This window comes from Pyrus communis, chromosome 11 (assembly GCF_963583255.1).
Source record: "Pyrus communis chromosome 11, drPyrComm1.1, whole genome shotgun sequence".
Taxonomy (NCBI): domain Eukaryota; kingdom Viridiplantae; phylum Streptophyta; class Magnoliopsida; order Rosales; family Rosaceae; genus Pyrus; species Pyrus communis.
The window spans coordinates 22,871,953-22,886,926 of record NC_084813.1 but is presented as its reverse complement, the minus strand read 5'-3'; the positions used below and the strand labels follow the sequence as shown (position 1 = coordinate 22,886,926).

Below are 14,974 nucleotides of genomic sequence, written 5' to 3'. Positions count from 1 at the left end.
AAATCGTCTACAACCGAGGGCCAAATGGTCATAGGGCCAAACATAATTTATTATTTAATGTTGTTTCATGTTACTTAATTTAATTTAATGTTGTATAATGGCTTAGGAAGTTATAGGAAAAAAAATAGAATTTCAAAAAAATATGAAACAAATTTTGTAAAATAGAAGTTATAGGAAAAAAAAGGTTTAAATTCATTAAAAAAAATTGAATACAACAACTAGTCAGCTAACCATTGGATTCAAATTTTTGTTTAAGCATTCATGTTGGTTATATCCGACAGGAATACTCAGCCCTCTGGCCCAGCCCGGGCTGGCTGACTGGCTAGATTGGGCCAACCCTTTGGGCCTTTCAGATTTCGTGGGGCCCACAAGCCCTCTGACATAGCCCTCGGTTAGAGACGGTTTTCGGGCTATTTTCAGCCGTTTGGCCCTCTGGACCATTCGGTTGGAGATGACCTGATTTCATGGAGGAGTTCATCGTTGATTCATCAGGATAGAGATAATTTTTAGTATGTTTGAAAATATATGACTGGTATATCAAGTGTTATAACACAATTAATTTTTTTTTAAGATTTAACTAATTGTATTATGACATTTAGTATACTGAGTTATGTTTTTAATACTAAAAAATCTATTGGCGTGATGACTTTTCAAGCCACTAACTAATATAAGATCATGCATGAAACTTTTTCAAATATGACCTTGTATTAGTGGTTCAGTACGCTATGATTATATTGAATTCGTTTCATTTAAGTCTTTTTAGAACAGGATGAATCAAAGACTTTAAAAGGGAGTTCATCATCTAAAAAGATGCAGCGCACTCCAGACAAACAATACCGGCCAGAGATTTGAATGTCAAATATTTGGCTGCACGTCTCAATCATCAAGAGTAAAGTTAATAGACTTGATACAAGGGGTAGTAGACGAAAAATCCAAAGTCTTTGCCACTAGTCTTTATGCATAGTGATTTGCTTGTATACTTTTCCAAACAAGAAGTAGAGATTGTGTTGTTAACTTGTTATATAGTCTTATGAAAAATGCTAGGTAGAAAAGTCTGATCACTATCAAGTAACAACCAACCCGTCAAATGGTATCCAGGTATGAGTTGTTATACGTCATTTTAACAAGCATGTGTCTTTACAATGTGATTTTTGAGGTAAGATGATGTTAATACGCGCACAAATTTTTGTTAGCATTGATGCATTTTGCAATTTACATGTATTATTGATTCTAAGTGCGCATAGACGATTGATTCTAAGTGCGCATAGACGACTGACATACACTATTCTTATAAGGTACTTGAACAAATTAATACTTAATATACTCGACCATCCTAATATAATATAGTTTGGCTACAATAATATTAGGGGATATCCTCAATCAGTTGAGGCATTGAGCTTTTGCCTAGCTAAGTTTATGTTGACATGGTGTATAATTTATATAACCAAAAAGCCAAAAAGCACATTGTCTTCGTAGAATTTATGTTTATCTGTTTTGAAATGGAAGTAATATAAAGCCAACATGTTACAAGAAGACTAGTGTTTTACTAAAATTTATGGTTAAACTTCTACTAGTTAAAAATTAGTGATAATTATGCGATTCATGAATGAGATGCACAATAGATATTGGGTGATGTACCCATACACACTCCATCTTATTTTTTCTTAGCCATTGGGTCGAATGAATTGAAAAAATCAAAAGACAAAAATTAATATAGGTTTAGGCACCACCCTATATATTATACAACAATATGAACCATTATTTATTAATGTGAAACATTTTAAACCATGAATCTACTCTCAAAACACATTAGCATAAATAATTAAAGGAAAGGAGTGGAAAATATACTTTCCATATCCATTTTGAGTAGTGTTCTGAGAGACAAATGGCCACAAATATTTTTTTGTAATCTGTCGGGAGCTTGAGGTTTCCAAATTCAAATTTCAAGAGGTTGGGTTAGCCTCGCCAGAAGACGTGAAGATTAGCTTTCAACGTCGTGATCATGGAGACGGTATCTCATTCGACGGGGCAAATGGAATTTTGGACCATGCTTTTGCTCCCACGGATGGAAGGCTGCATTTGGATGCAGATGAACGAACCTGATCTGGTTTGAGGCCTCCAAGTAAGAACAAACTTGATCTGGTTTGGGTGGCTACGCACGAAATAGAAATGGCCCTTCATGAATTTAGTTGCAAAGATAAACAACTATAAAGTAAAGTTGTTGAGTGTCTGATAAACTTATTTTGTAAAATTACTTTTAACTAAAAAAATAGTGTCTAAGTGTCTGATAAACTTTTGTATAAAATTGTTATAAGCGTGTTGAATGATTAAAATTGATCATCATGCTTTAAAAATAAAATAAAAAAACGTTTTTTTATTTTTTTGTTGAGAAGTATGGTAGACTTTGCTTGCGCGTTTCTATGCTTCTCATATTTAATGTTCCAAAATTTTTAGTAAGCTATTTTTTTTTAAAGCATCGCAACTCCAAATCATGCTTCTCATATTTAATGTTCCAAAATTTTTCCAAATCATGCTTCTCATATTTAATGTTCCAAAATTTTTAGTAAGCTATTTTTTTTTTAAAGCATCGCAACTCCAAATCAACCCTAATCACTTAAGGCATTGGGAATCGGAGGAACTGTGCACCATCAGTTCGGAAATTTTCCTTCAGCATCTCAGCAGGTATGTTGTCTCCGATTTCTTTGAATAAAAATTCAGGCAACGGAGAGTTGAAGCCCACCTTCGAAGCTGTCAAACTCGTTAGGAATTTTATCGACCAAGGCTTTGAGCTCCGGTCTAATGAACCAGGACGTCTGACATCTTCCAGTATCCAAATCGTAACTTATGATATTGCTGCATCGATAGCCATTGTCATATTTGGTGGTTGAATTAGAGTTTTATCTCAATCAATTAATGTATTAATCAAGCATTGTAATCGTAGGTAATTTCCTTTTACTAACCTCGGTATAAACTAGAGAGAAATACTTAGTTACTGATAAATCCTTTTTTTTTGACAAACAAGAAGATAATTTGCACTGAATTTTTTGAACTATGGGAGAAAATTTAAACTCGAAAATTAGTGGGTTGAAGAGAAAAGCTCTATCTACTAAGCAATCCACCATTTGTTTGACCGATCAATTAGTTACCTTGTTATTGATCACAATCTGTTCTTTTCAAATAATATTACAAAAAATGCCACAGTAATCGTAGGTCATGTTTCTAAGTTGTGTCATTTCTCATTTCCTAATTTATAACATATTGTTGATCAACATAAGTGTTTTGTAATTAATATTGTAATCAGTAACTTGAACTTCGCTTTATATTGTATGGAATCCGCAAATCGTAAACCATGTATGGGGGTTAATGCATGTCCTGTGTCGAAAGGTCAAGAAAGCTAGTGACCTAATGACATGGGAGCCGGCAATTAAAACTCTAGTGAGAAGCGACCATAACTATAACGGTCCTAAGTCAAAAAATTTCTTGTTGAATAAGTTTCAAGTTCCAACACAGTATGAAAGACATAACGATCTTGATAGTCTTACGCAGTTCCAACCCAAAACCCAATTGTCAAATGAACCTCACACCTTTCTCAAACTCTGTAGGCTAGTTGGTATCCACATTCCCATAGGGCTAAATGGACCATATCAAATCAACCCAATCAAAAGCCCAATCAGATTCCAAACAACCCACATCCAAATCAAACACGGATCAGAAAAGACCCATAATTTTGATAAATTATGGGTCGAATTTAGTTAAGAAACGATTGAGTTACGAAGTTTTGAAAATTACCCAAAGAGTTTTTAACAGAAGAACCAAAATGATGGATGTAGGACAATCTCAGGAACTATTTCTATTGATTTTCAATCTCAGGAACCTAAGTAATGAGTTATTCTAATCTCATGGACAATTTTGGCTATTTAGCCAAATAAATAGAGACTGAACAAGAAAAGAGAAAGAAGCGTATTCCTTTCAGCTTGTACAAACGATATTTTATACTAATCTATATTATGATTTAAACTCAAGTCGCAATGATTTGAAGAAGATAAACTAATCTCCACAAAATTTTAGTCCTTTATTGCGTACTACGTGCTTAATCTCGAAACTCAGTTTTAATTGTAATGCTTACGAATCCGAAACTTGGGTTTGCGGTGACAAAAACATTGGGCAAATGTTTTTCTTCCAATTCTCGTTCATCCACTATTGTATCAATGTTTGCTTGAAGTTCCTTAGTCTAATTACTTCAAAATTCTGCATGTGTTTTTGGTCAGTTATGTAGATTCTACCATTGTAGAAATTGAAATTCATAATATTCTTTAAAATGTTCTTATTAACAATTTTGGATGATATGGACTTAGCATCAACTCATTCAATTAGTAACGACAATTAAATGCCATCTTAATGGTTTTGTCAATGTTCATCATAACAAATTCATGAATTTTTTTTTCCTTCTAGATCTTGAGTGCATATTCACTGTTATCTGCAATGTTGTTACAAAGTCTGAAAGTCCAGATGAAGCACTGGAGATGGCAAAACTTATATCCTCAAAGATTACTCAAAAACCAACCGACAAGCTTGCATTGCGCTTAAAGATGTATGATACCATTGTGATCATGACTTTAGCTTTTTATTATTTTGAATGTACTTCTGACCGTTTTTGTTTTGTTTACAGTTTGTTCAATCTGTACAACCTACTGGAGAACCCATATAGCCGGTTCTTAGTCTACTTGAGTGCTCTTAATTTGGCTATCCATGGGAAGGTCACTGAACATGTCATCCCTTCATTCAAAAATGTGGAAAGTTTTTTGAAAGAGTGGAGTATTGAGATCTCTGATCATAGGCAGTTATTTCTGACCATCGCTAATGTTCTGAAAGAACACAAAAAGTATGCTTTGTAATCTTATTTCTATATGTACATGTCTTTCCTCGATTTGTTTTAAGAACAGTTAATTATATTTTCTGTTGTATTTTCAGCTTGGCAAAGGAGTCTTTCAAATTCCTGACCAAGTACTTGGCGACATTTTCTGGCGAAGATGTGCATACGTTGAGTGAAGCCAAAGAGGAAGCTATACGTACAATTGTGGAATTTGTGAAGGCCCCAGACATGTTTCAGGTATATTTGTAGGATCTTGTGGAATTTCAAAATTTTTTTGAGTCCATGTTTCTCTTTGGTGACTGTTCATCCTCATTTACAAAATATGTTTTTTTTTTTTGTTAAAAAATTCTATTATGTGGTGGACCCGGTTAATTGTGTTGTAGTTTAGAATCAACTCTTATAAAGTAATTTATAAATATTATTGTGTTTCTGGCATTTTGAAGAAGCTACTATGCTTCCTCTGCAGTTACATATAATATCTGTATAAACATGACGGAGTGCTGGCTTAATTTCATCACTTCAAAACAACTGGTTTTTGGCAGTTGGCTCTGATGATCATATTCCCCCCTTCCATTAGGCATTTAGATAACTGATGTGTTGGTTTGTTATGCTGCAGTGTGATTTGCTAAATTTGCCTGCTGTAGAGCAACTGGAGAAGGATGCTAAGCATGCATTGGCATATCAGCTTTTGAAGATCTTTCTGACTCAGAGGCTGGATGCTTACTTGGAGTTTCAGGCTGCAAATTCTGATTTACTGAAAAGCTACGGTAAAGTTTAGTTTCATCTGACTGGGTTTTCTTCGGATTATATACATTTTTCTGTTTGTCTAAATTATGCTTTCTGAAATGTTATAGGTCTTGTCCATGAAGACTGCATAACTAAGATGAGGTTGATTTCCTTGATGGATCTTGGTTCTGATGAATCTGGACGGATTCCTTACGGTGCTATCAGGGATACTCTTCAGGTTAGGTTGGCTTACCTTTCTGGTTCTAGAAGTTTAAAACTGACATCATGGTTAATTATGCTTATGCACTTCTTTTTGGCAGATTAATGATGACGAAGTTGAACTTTGGGCGGTAAAGGGAATAACTGCTAAGTTGATGGACTGTAAAATGGACCAGATGAATCAAGTGGTGATTGTGAGGTTAGTTTGTGTTTCGTACCTTCTGCGTACACACAAAGATGCATATAGTTGTTTATTCATTCTTTTAGGCTTCTTTGTTCTTGAACTGAATTGGCCTTTCTGTTGAGAATTACAAGCCATCTGGCTAAGATTTGTGTTGGATGATTTTGGTGAATTACAAGCTGAGGCAACACCATTGTTTTGTGATAACATGTCAGCAATATCAATGGTCAAAAATCCAGTCTTTCATCAGAGAACCAGACACATAAACAGGAAATATCATTTTATTCGAGAAGCATTGCAGCAAGGATCCATTGATGTGAAGTATTGCAGAAGTGAAGAGCAGTTGGCAGACATATTTACTAAAGCCTTGCCCAAAGATCGATTCAATTATCTGAGGATGAAGTTAGGAGTGAAGCCAGTAAGCAGCTTAGGAGAGGCTGTTGAGAATTAAGTTGCCTACTAGCATTAAGATCAATCTGCAGAAGTTAATCCTGCAGTTCAAATCGAGAGGAAGCTGAGAATCAAGAGATGAACAACTTGCCAATTTTAGAAAGGAGCCGTTGAGTTTGAATTGCAACGGCTAGTTTCATTTTCCATTGTTAGAAAGTTCACAGCTGGTATTTTTGTTTTATTTAGTCGTACTATGCATTCTCATCCCCGTCCAGATGGATGGATGATATCCTCCAGAGCCCTTAGTGGCCGGAGAAGAGTACTAGATCCCTAAAATGTAGGATTAGGTTTTTGACCAAGTTGAGGGGCATATAGCCTTTGTAATTTCATTCTCGAAAATATAGGAAATATACAGACTCTTCCTCTCCTTCTTATTCTCTCTCAAAAATCACAGATTCATTAAAAACAATCTGTAGAAAAAGTTTCAATCTTTACTAAGATTATTAAATCTATCAGGATGCCTGGTACCATTTCAAACACTTTCATCTACAGCTGCTGTACTGAGAGAGTATTTGGGGAAGAACAATGGCTTACACTAAGAACAAAGTTAGCAACTTGGAGGGTAAGTAACTTCAACTGCTTTTTCATTTTTAACTGACCACTAAGAACCGATTCATTGCTACAGTATAACAAACCACCCTTTGTATTGCATTGTCCATAAATCTTCATTATATAATCGTATCTTGACAGAGTTTCTCATTGTCAGGGTAATATTGCAAACGTTATCAGCACCATTCGAGCTAACAGGATAGCTGATGATGGATCACAGGCAGTGCAAGGCTTAGTTATTCGGTAGAAACTTGCGGATCTTAATGTAGGTGCTTGATTGACTTACGAGAGTTTGAACGAATGAGTGTTATTGATTCCCCGCTATTTTGGAATTGGATCAAATGTTTTGAAAATTTTGACAGGAAAATAGTCTCGTGTTGGTTACAAATGGTATATCATTGTACTCTTGCGAAATGATGATCTACTGCTTATATCAGTAGTAACTTTTGTTACGTTTAACAGGAAAATTCTCTTATCCGGAAGTTGTAATGGAGCATATTCCAGCCAAATTGGGGATCGTATGAAACTGTTTTTGTAAGTACTTTTGTTGACAAGTGCTTTTATCAAAAATACACAAGGTTTTACTAAAATCAGTGTGTTTCTTGGAAAAATGCTTGGGAGTGCTTTTTTGAGAAGCACTTGGCATGTGCTTGTTTAGAAAACGCTTCTATCTAGAAGCACTTTTAAGTTTCTCCCGCTATTGTGTGGTCGTAAGTGCAGTCAATTTGTAGAAATAGTTCTGCAATATAACGCAATGGCAGGCACTGCAAGTGATTCAGCATTTAATTGGGTTCAAACACAGTATATAAGAAAAAACATACTCATATCATGGTCAGGCTTACCCATAGCCTTTAAGTCTAGCCAGATTACTCTAATGTTGCTCATCATCTCCCATTCGGATCGTTGATCTCTGAGAAGATCGTCTTAGATATGCACTGAACGGATTCATTCGTAGTGCAACCTGGCACGGTAGCAAAGGCATCCTCGTTGTTCCTTTCACCGCAGTTCTGATGTTGTTGCAATGCAAACTCAAGCCCCCTAACAACGTCATTCATTGACGGCCTTTCCATCCCACTATCATTGATGCAACTCATAGCAATTTCCACATACTTGTTCAAACACTCGGTTTCAATCTTACCCTTCATGTTCGGATCAATGATTTGATCAAGTTCCCCATTGCGGTGACAACTCTTGGTCCACTCAGCCAAGTTCATTTGCCTCGTCTCCACTGCATGCACCACAGTTGGTCTTGCGCACAATACTTCACACAACACTACACCGAATGAGTACACGTCGGACTTCACCGTCAGTTGTTGACGTCGGTAGTATTCCGTCTAGATACCCAAAACTGCCTTTCACGACCGTGCTGATGTGGGTCTTGGACATGGTAGCCGTGCCCACTTTTGACAATCCGAAATCCGAAACCTTGGCCACCCATTTCTCATCCAATAAAATGTTTGTGCTCTTCACATCACAGTGGATGATAGTGCCCTGGGCATCGCTGTGAAGGTAGCGCAACCCTCGCACGCGGCGCTAATGCAAATTTGGAGTCGTTGTCCCCAGGAGAGAGGTGGATTGTCGGTGTGGTAGAGGTGATCAGCGAGGGTACCACGTGCCATGTAATCGTACACTAAAATCATCTCGTTTTTATCAGTACAATACCCAATAAGAGACACCAAATGGCGGTGTCTGAGTTGTGAGAGCAGCTCGATTTCCGTCTTGAACTTGCAGGCTCCTTGCGATGACTCGGGTTTCAGCCGTTTGATAGCAACGGGAGTGGCAACGCCGTCGATATGCCCTTTGTACACGTGATCGAAGCCGCCAACACCAACAATGAAACTCTGGCTGAAGTTTTGGGTGGTGGCTTTGATCTCCGCCAGTGAAAAGTAACGACACAAATGTGTTGGTAAAGATGATGACCCATCTGAGGCAGTGCCTTGACTTTCCGCCGCCGCCTAAAAACCAAGAACCCAAGGACAGAAAGTCCAAGTATTCCGCAAGCTACACCGACAACCGTGGCAAGCAAAGGAGTTCTTGATCTGGTGCTAGGTTTTGATGGTGTCCCCTTTGCTGGGGCTATAGGAGGTGAGTCAGGGCTTGGTCCAGCGAGATTCCGGTTTGTACTGAGTTTGAACATTTCGAGTCCGTTCAAGATTGCCTCACTGTACCCATGATACCAATCCGCTTCCAGTGCAAGAAAGAGATTGACTTTCTTCGGGATTGCAGGGTTCCCCAACATGAACACATGGTAGTCTCTGTACACTGGTCTTCCATTTCCACCAGTCCACTCGATTATATCCACCATTTTCTCAGCGGATTGATTGGCGATGTAGATGTTAAATCCCCGTTCTCCGGGCATGGTAACATCACTATTAAACTCACAAAAATGAATCCTAACCAAGTAAGCAAACATTGAATCCACAGGGAATTCCCAGGTGAGATTGTGGTTGTTGCTTACGGTGTCCATTGAGCGGCCGGTTTGGTAAACTTCTTTCGGAGCAGAGTATGCTGGTATTTTAGAAAAGTTAAGCTGAACGCTAATGTTTAGCGGTAAAACACTATACTTCCTACTTAAATCGTCTAGGTAGTTGTACTCATCTGCCGAACCATCCCAATTGCGGTACATACCAGTGTCCAGATCGGAAGAGATCCTCGTTTCGTAACCAATATTGATTCGGTACACCATCTCCAGAGCAGTGTTGTTCTCAATGCGAAACGTGTTTTCGCTGCCTACATAAGCAACCCCGACTGGGCTTTGGGGTGAAGTGTAGTAAAGATACGGGGGCATGGAGAGAATTTCAATCCCATTGATAAACGCGTAGGCATCTGGGCTTGTTTTGCTTGGAGTGAACGTGATATTCAAAGGCTGTCCTGACTCAATGTGGAGGCAGAACTCTCTGTACATGGTATCCAAGCCAGAAGCATTTGCAACTAGTTAAAAGGATCCTTCGATACTTGAAAAGCTCAATATCTACTGGGATTTTCATGCAAAACAACGGACACTTCACCATTGAAGGATACACAGACTCTGATTGGGCAGGCAATGTCCTTGATCGCAAATCCACAACTGGTTACTGCACTCTTGTTGGTGGTAACCTCGTTACGTGGAAGAGCAAAAAGCAATCTGTTGTAGCTCGGTCAAGCGCAGAAGCTGAGTACCGTGCAATGGCATCGACTGCATGCGAACTAATTTGGCTAAAGAGGTTGCTACGTGATCTTGAAATCATCTCCTCCAAACCAATTCTTCTTCACTGTGACAATCAAGCAGCAATGCATATTGCTGCCAACCCCGTCTTCCATGAACGCACAAAGCACATCGAGGTTGACTGTCATTTCGTTCGCAACCAAGTTCAGTCCAAGCTATTACAAACTATATTTGTTCGTTCCAGTGATCAACTTGCCGATGTGTTCACCAAGCTTCTGCCTTCTGCACAACTTGATCGTCTTCTCTTCAAGCTTGGATCCAGAAGAACTCTCGATCCAGCTTGAGGGGGAGTATTGAAGTATCTATTATTATTGGTGGTAGGGTTTGTCTAGTTGTCATTGTTTAGTTGGTGATGGATAACAACTCATTGTCATCTTACTTTCGGCTAGGGTTAGCTACTTGTTTGTTTACTTTAGGCTTATTTAAGAGCAATATTCCCTCATCATGTAAAGCTAGGTATTAGTTTAAGTTAGAGATAGTGGAGGTCAGGTCTTCACTCATGCTTGCTGAGCTGCCATCCCTGTCCGCACCATTCCTCCACTTTCTTTCTTGTATTCCTCTCCTATTTATGGTTGATCTTGTAAACTATTTTATACATGATATATACATAAAATTGTCCACAAAAATCATCTCATTTTTATCAGTACAATACCCAATGAGAGACACCAAATGGCGGTGTCTGAGTTGTGAGAGCAGCTCGATTTCCGTCTTGAACTTGCGGGCTCCTTGCGATGACTCGGGTTTCAGCAGTTTGATAGCAACGGGAGTGGCACCGCCGTCGATATGCCCTTTGTACACTTGATCGAAGCCGCCAACACCAACAATGAAACTCTGGCTGAAGTTTTGGGTGGCGGCTTTGATCTCCGCCAGTGAAAAGTAACGACACAAATGTGTTGGTAAAGATGATGAGCCATCTGTGGCAGTGCCTTTGACTTTCCGCCGCCGCCTACAAACCAAGAACCCAAGGACAGAAAGTCCAAGTATTCCGCAAGCTACACCAACAACCGTGGCAAGCAAAGGAGTTCTTGATCTGGTGCTAGGTTTTGATGGTGTCCCCTTTGCTGGGGCTATAGGAGGTGGGTCAGGGCTTGGTCCAGCGAGATTCCGGTTTGCACTGAGTTTGAACATTTCGAGTCCGTTCAAGATTGCCTCACTGTACCCATGATACCAATCCGCTTCCAGTGCAAAAAAGAGATTGACTTTCTTCGGGATTGCTGGGTTCCCTAACATGAACACATGGTAGTCTCTGTACACTGGTCTTCCATTTCCACCAGTCCACTCGATTATATCCGCCATTTTCTCAGCGGATTGATTGGCGATGTTGATGTTAAATCCCCGTTCTCCGGGCGTGGTAACATCACTATTAAACTCACAAAAATGAAGCCTAACCAAGTAAGGAAATATTGAATCCACAGGGAATTCCCAGGTGAGATTGTGGTTGTTGCTTACGGTGTCCATTGAGCGGCCGGTTTGGTAAACTTCTTTCGGAGCAGAGTACGCTGGTATTTTAGAAAAGTTAAGCTGAACGCTAATGTTAAGCGGTAAAACACTATACTTCCTACTTAAATCGTCTAGGTAGTTGTACTCATCTGCCGAACCATCCCAATTGCGGTACATACCAGTGTCCAGATCGGAAGAGATCCTCGTTTCGTAACCGATATTGATTCGGTACACCATCTCCAGAGCAGTGCTGTTCTCAATGCGAAACGTGTTTTCGCTGCCTACATAAGCAACCCCAACTGGGCTCTGGGGTGAAGTGTAGTAAAGATGTGGGGGCATGGAGATAATTTCAATCCCATTGATAAACGCGTAGGCATCTGGGCTTGTTTTGCTTGGAGTGAACGTGATATTCAAAGTCTGTCCTGACTCAGTGTGGAGGCAGAACTCTCTGTATATGGTATCCAAGCCAGAAGCATCAGCCGTGGCTGAAGTGTTGAAGTCGTGGAGAAGGGTAAAACCGCAGGCTTCAACTGAGAAGAGGGCTTGGGACCGGTCGAAGTTGGGGGCGTACGAAGCTGGGTAGAAATACAAGCGGATGAACTTTGGGCCGGAAGGGAGTGGAAATGTGTAGGTAAATTCAAAGCGGGAAAGCCTTGCTGTGCTGTAAGGCGTGGTGAAATTTACTTCCTTGGATATGGATTTGTTAACAGCTGCTTGGAATTTGAATGGAAAAGGTTCTGAGTGCATATCTCCATACCACGGTCGGTCGTAGTTTTCGCTAAATTGGAAACCGGAAGAGCCACATTGAAGGGTGATTTGTTCAGACGGATGGTAGATTGGCGGCGAGTCCCCGGCCATGCACATGGTTATCATATGGATAAAAAGGGGAAGGAGAAGAGGAGTGAGAATCTTATTACGGTGTTCGCCGTTGGGGTTCTCCATGATTTTAAGAAAAACATAGAAAGGGTGACTCATTTTCTCACTGGAATTTGGAGTCTCTTAACGAAGCCGTTTACACTGCCTATCGCAATGTTTGCTTGTAAATGACCACTTTAATGTCTTGCCTAATAACAAGTCTACCCAGAGTCTTTGTGTAAAGAGAAAAAAAAACCCGTGCCCTGAAGAATGACCGGGAGCAGTTTCCATACTTTTTCCTCCACGCACCCGACGTATTGTTGGTATATGTCGGTGGAGTAAATGAGCTAGAAAGTTCTATTTATATTATATTATGAATAAATTATATTTTACTACTTCAATTTTGTACGATTGTTATGCATATCTCATTTTTTTAATCATTGAAATGGTATATATCACTTCCTAGCCTTCGAAAGAATGGATAATCGTAACTTGCCACTCGTTGTCTTTTAAAAAAAAAAAGGTTATATATCAAGTTATCAATTCGTTGCAATGTCAAACTTTCATTAAATTTTTTATTAATTTATCTATTAACTGCTCACATGTCATCACACTGCATAACCCCAATTTAACGAATAGAGAATAGTAATAAAATGGCTAAACATAACTTCTGTTCTGCAATTCAACACCAATAAATAAAGATGTTTTTTTTTTTCATACATCTGAAAATGCAAAGAAGCTACATCAACATTCAGCCACGTTTTGCCAATCTGGGCAAAGTCCTAGTGCCATTTACGTTACAAGAGACCTCTAATTGTTCTCCTTTCCTTTGCTGCTTTTACTCTTCAAATTCTTGTCATTAAACCTCAGCTTATTTACCTCCTCTGCCACCTTCGACAGAGTCATCTTCCTTTGATCTTGATTGTGACTGAGTATAAGAAGATGTGAAGAATGTTGGGTGTAGGTAGAAAATATAAGATGTATGTTGATATGTGGGGTGGGAGGGTATTACGAGGAAGTATGTGAGGTGCATTAAGATAATTTTTAATTGAAAAAGTTAGGATGTATTATGTATGTGAGGTTTATTTAACAATACATGGGATGTTAAAATAATAAGCCTTGATTAAATAAGTGGCCCGGAATAGCCACATTTAACAGTGATATCTTCTGCCGAAGTGTAGATAGGTGGCAGATTGCCGGCAACGAATGTGGTGGCAATGATCAAGTGCAGAAACAAGGAAAGGTAAAGATGAGAGATGAAAATTGGTCTCGTCATGGTAAATTCTATAAAGGTGTTTATTTGTTGGTTGGATTGTTTGCATGAATACACTTAGCTCTTGTTTATAAATATGTCATGTGTTTTTGTTTGTGTCTGTCATTGCAAAATCTTGAGATTTAAGTTTATCAGACTTTCAAGTCAAGTTTTGGCTGCTTCTGCTCCAAAAGGAAAGATTCTCGGATCAACATTCTTTCTTGCGTAGGCAGTGGGCTTGACGAATTATCAATTAAGTCTTTGGCATGCATGCAATTCAATTGGGATTCGAAAGTGATTTTTGTACATTATTTTTTACTTTTGCACAATTTGTCTTACTTATAGCCATTAATTTTTCTTTTGATTTGTCTAAACGAATGACTAGAAAGAAAAAAAAAAGAGTGTAAGAAAGAAAAAAGGTGTGCATAAGTCATTTCGTCAAATCTTTGTTTATGTACTTTAAATCAATGTTTAAAATATCGATATGCAAATTTATAGAAATATCGATATTGATCGCTTTCGACAGAAATTTGCAATGGATGGGTATATCAACTTATTCAGATATAGAGAAAAATTTCTCCCAAAAAAAAAAAAAAGGTTTAAAATCTGCAATAGGTTTCGGCAAAATTGTTGTGCCTTGTCCGTACATTATGATCATCAAAGACTTTAAAGTCATTTAGTTTTTGGCCCATAATTTGACATCATGGTTTTTTGGATTGATCACGGGAGAAAACGCGGTAGCAAAAGTTGCCTGTTTCAAATGCCCGTTGCATCGTTTGTTCAAAGTCTTCTGTAGAAATGATAGAAGACTGTTGAGAATCAATGTCAACCCAAAACAATAAGTAATCCACAACCCAATCTAAAGCTCAAGTCCATATCTAGTTTGATGATGTAATTGCTTACAATTGCAAAGTTAGGCAATGTTAGGTATGGTTGAGTGGAAAAAATTAGGTGCAATTAATGGGTTTTGTGGGGTAGTAAATAATCTTAGTTTAATTAAGTGTGTGGTGTAGCTTTCATTTGGTTTGCTATAAATACCCAAGTCCCCAAGCATTGTATATCATCCAAGGAAAAACAAAGCCTAGAGCTAAATAAGAAAAGCTTTGCTAATTAGTTTGTTTTGTGAGCTTTCTTTGAGAGTGTGCTCTATTTTCTTCTTCTTGGGATCATTAGAGTTATCTTGGATACTCTTCTTATTCAACAATTGGTATCAAAGCCAAGTCG

General features: G+C 38.5%; 1 protein-coding gene and 1 pseudogene across 1 annotated transcript; one reads left to right on the top strand and one right to left on the bottom strand.

The window, feature by feature from the left end:
• The first annotated feature begins 4,415 nt into the window (after positions 1–4,415).
• Positions 4,416–7,386, top strand: LOC137749504 (uncharacterized). Its single transcript, XM_068489602.1, has 8 exons — positions 4,416–4,591; positions 4,670–4,882; positions 4,972–5,110; positions 5,490–5,640; positions 5,728–5,837; positions 5,920–6,017; positions 6,942–7,011; positions 7,156–7,386. The coding sequence occupies exons 1-8, from the start codon at positions 4,431–4,433 to the stop codon at positions 7,243–7,245; spliced, it is 1,032 nt and encodes a 343-aa protein (XP_068345703.1). The 5' UTR covers positions 4,416–4,430; the 3' UTR covers positions 7,246–7,386.
• A 119-nt stretch (positions 7,387–7,505) lies between these two features.
• On the bottom strand, positions 7,506–13,774 carry LOC137709235 (receptor-like protein kinase FERONIA; annotated as a pseudogene).
• Between the last annotated feature and the right edge of the window lie 1,200 nt (positions 13,775–14,974).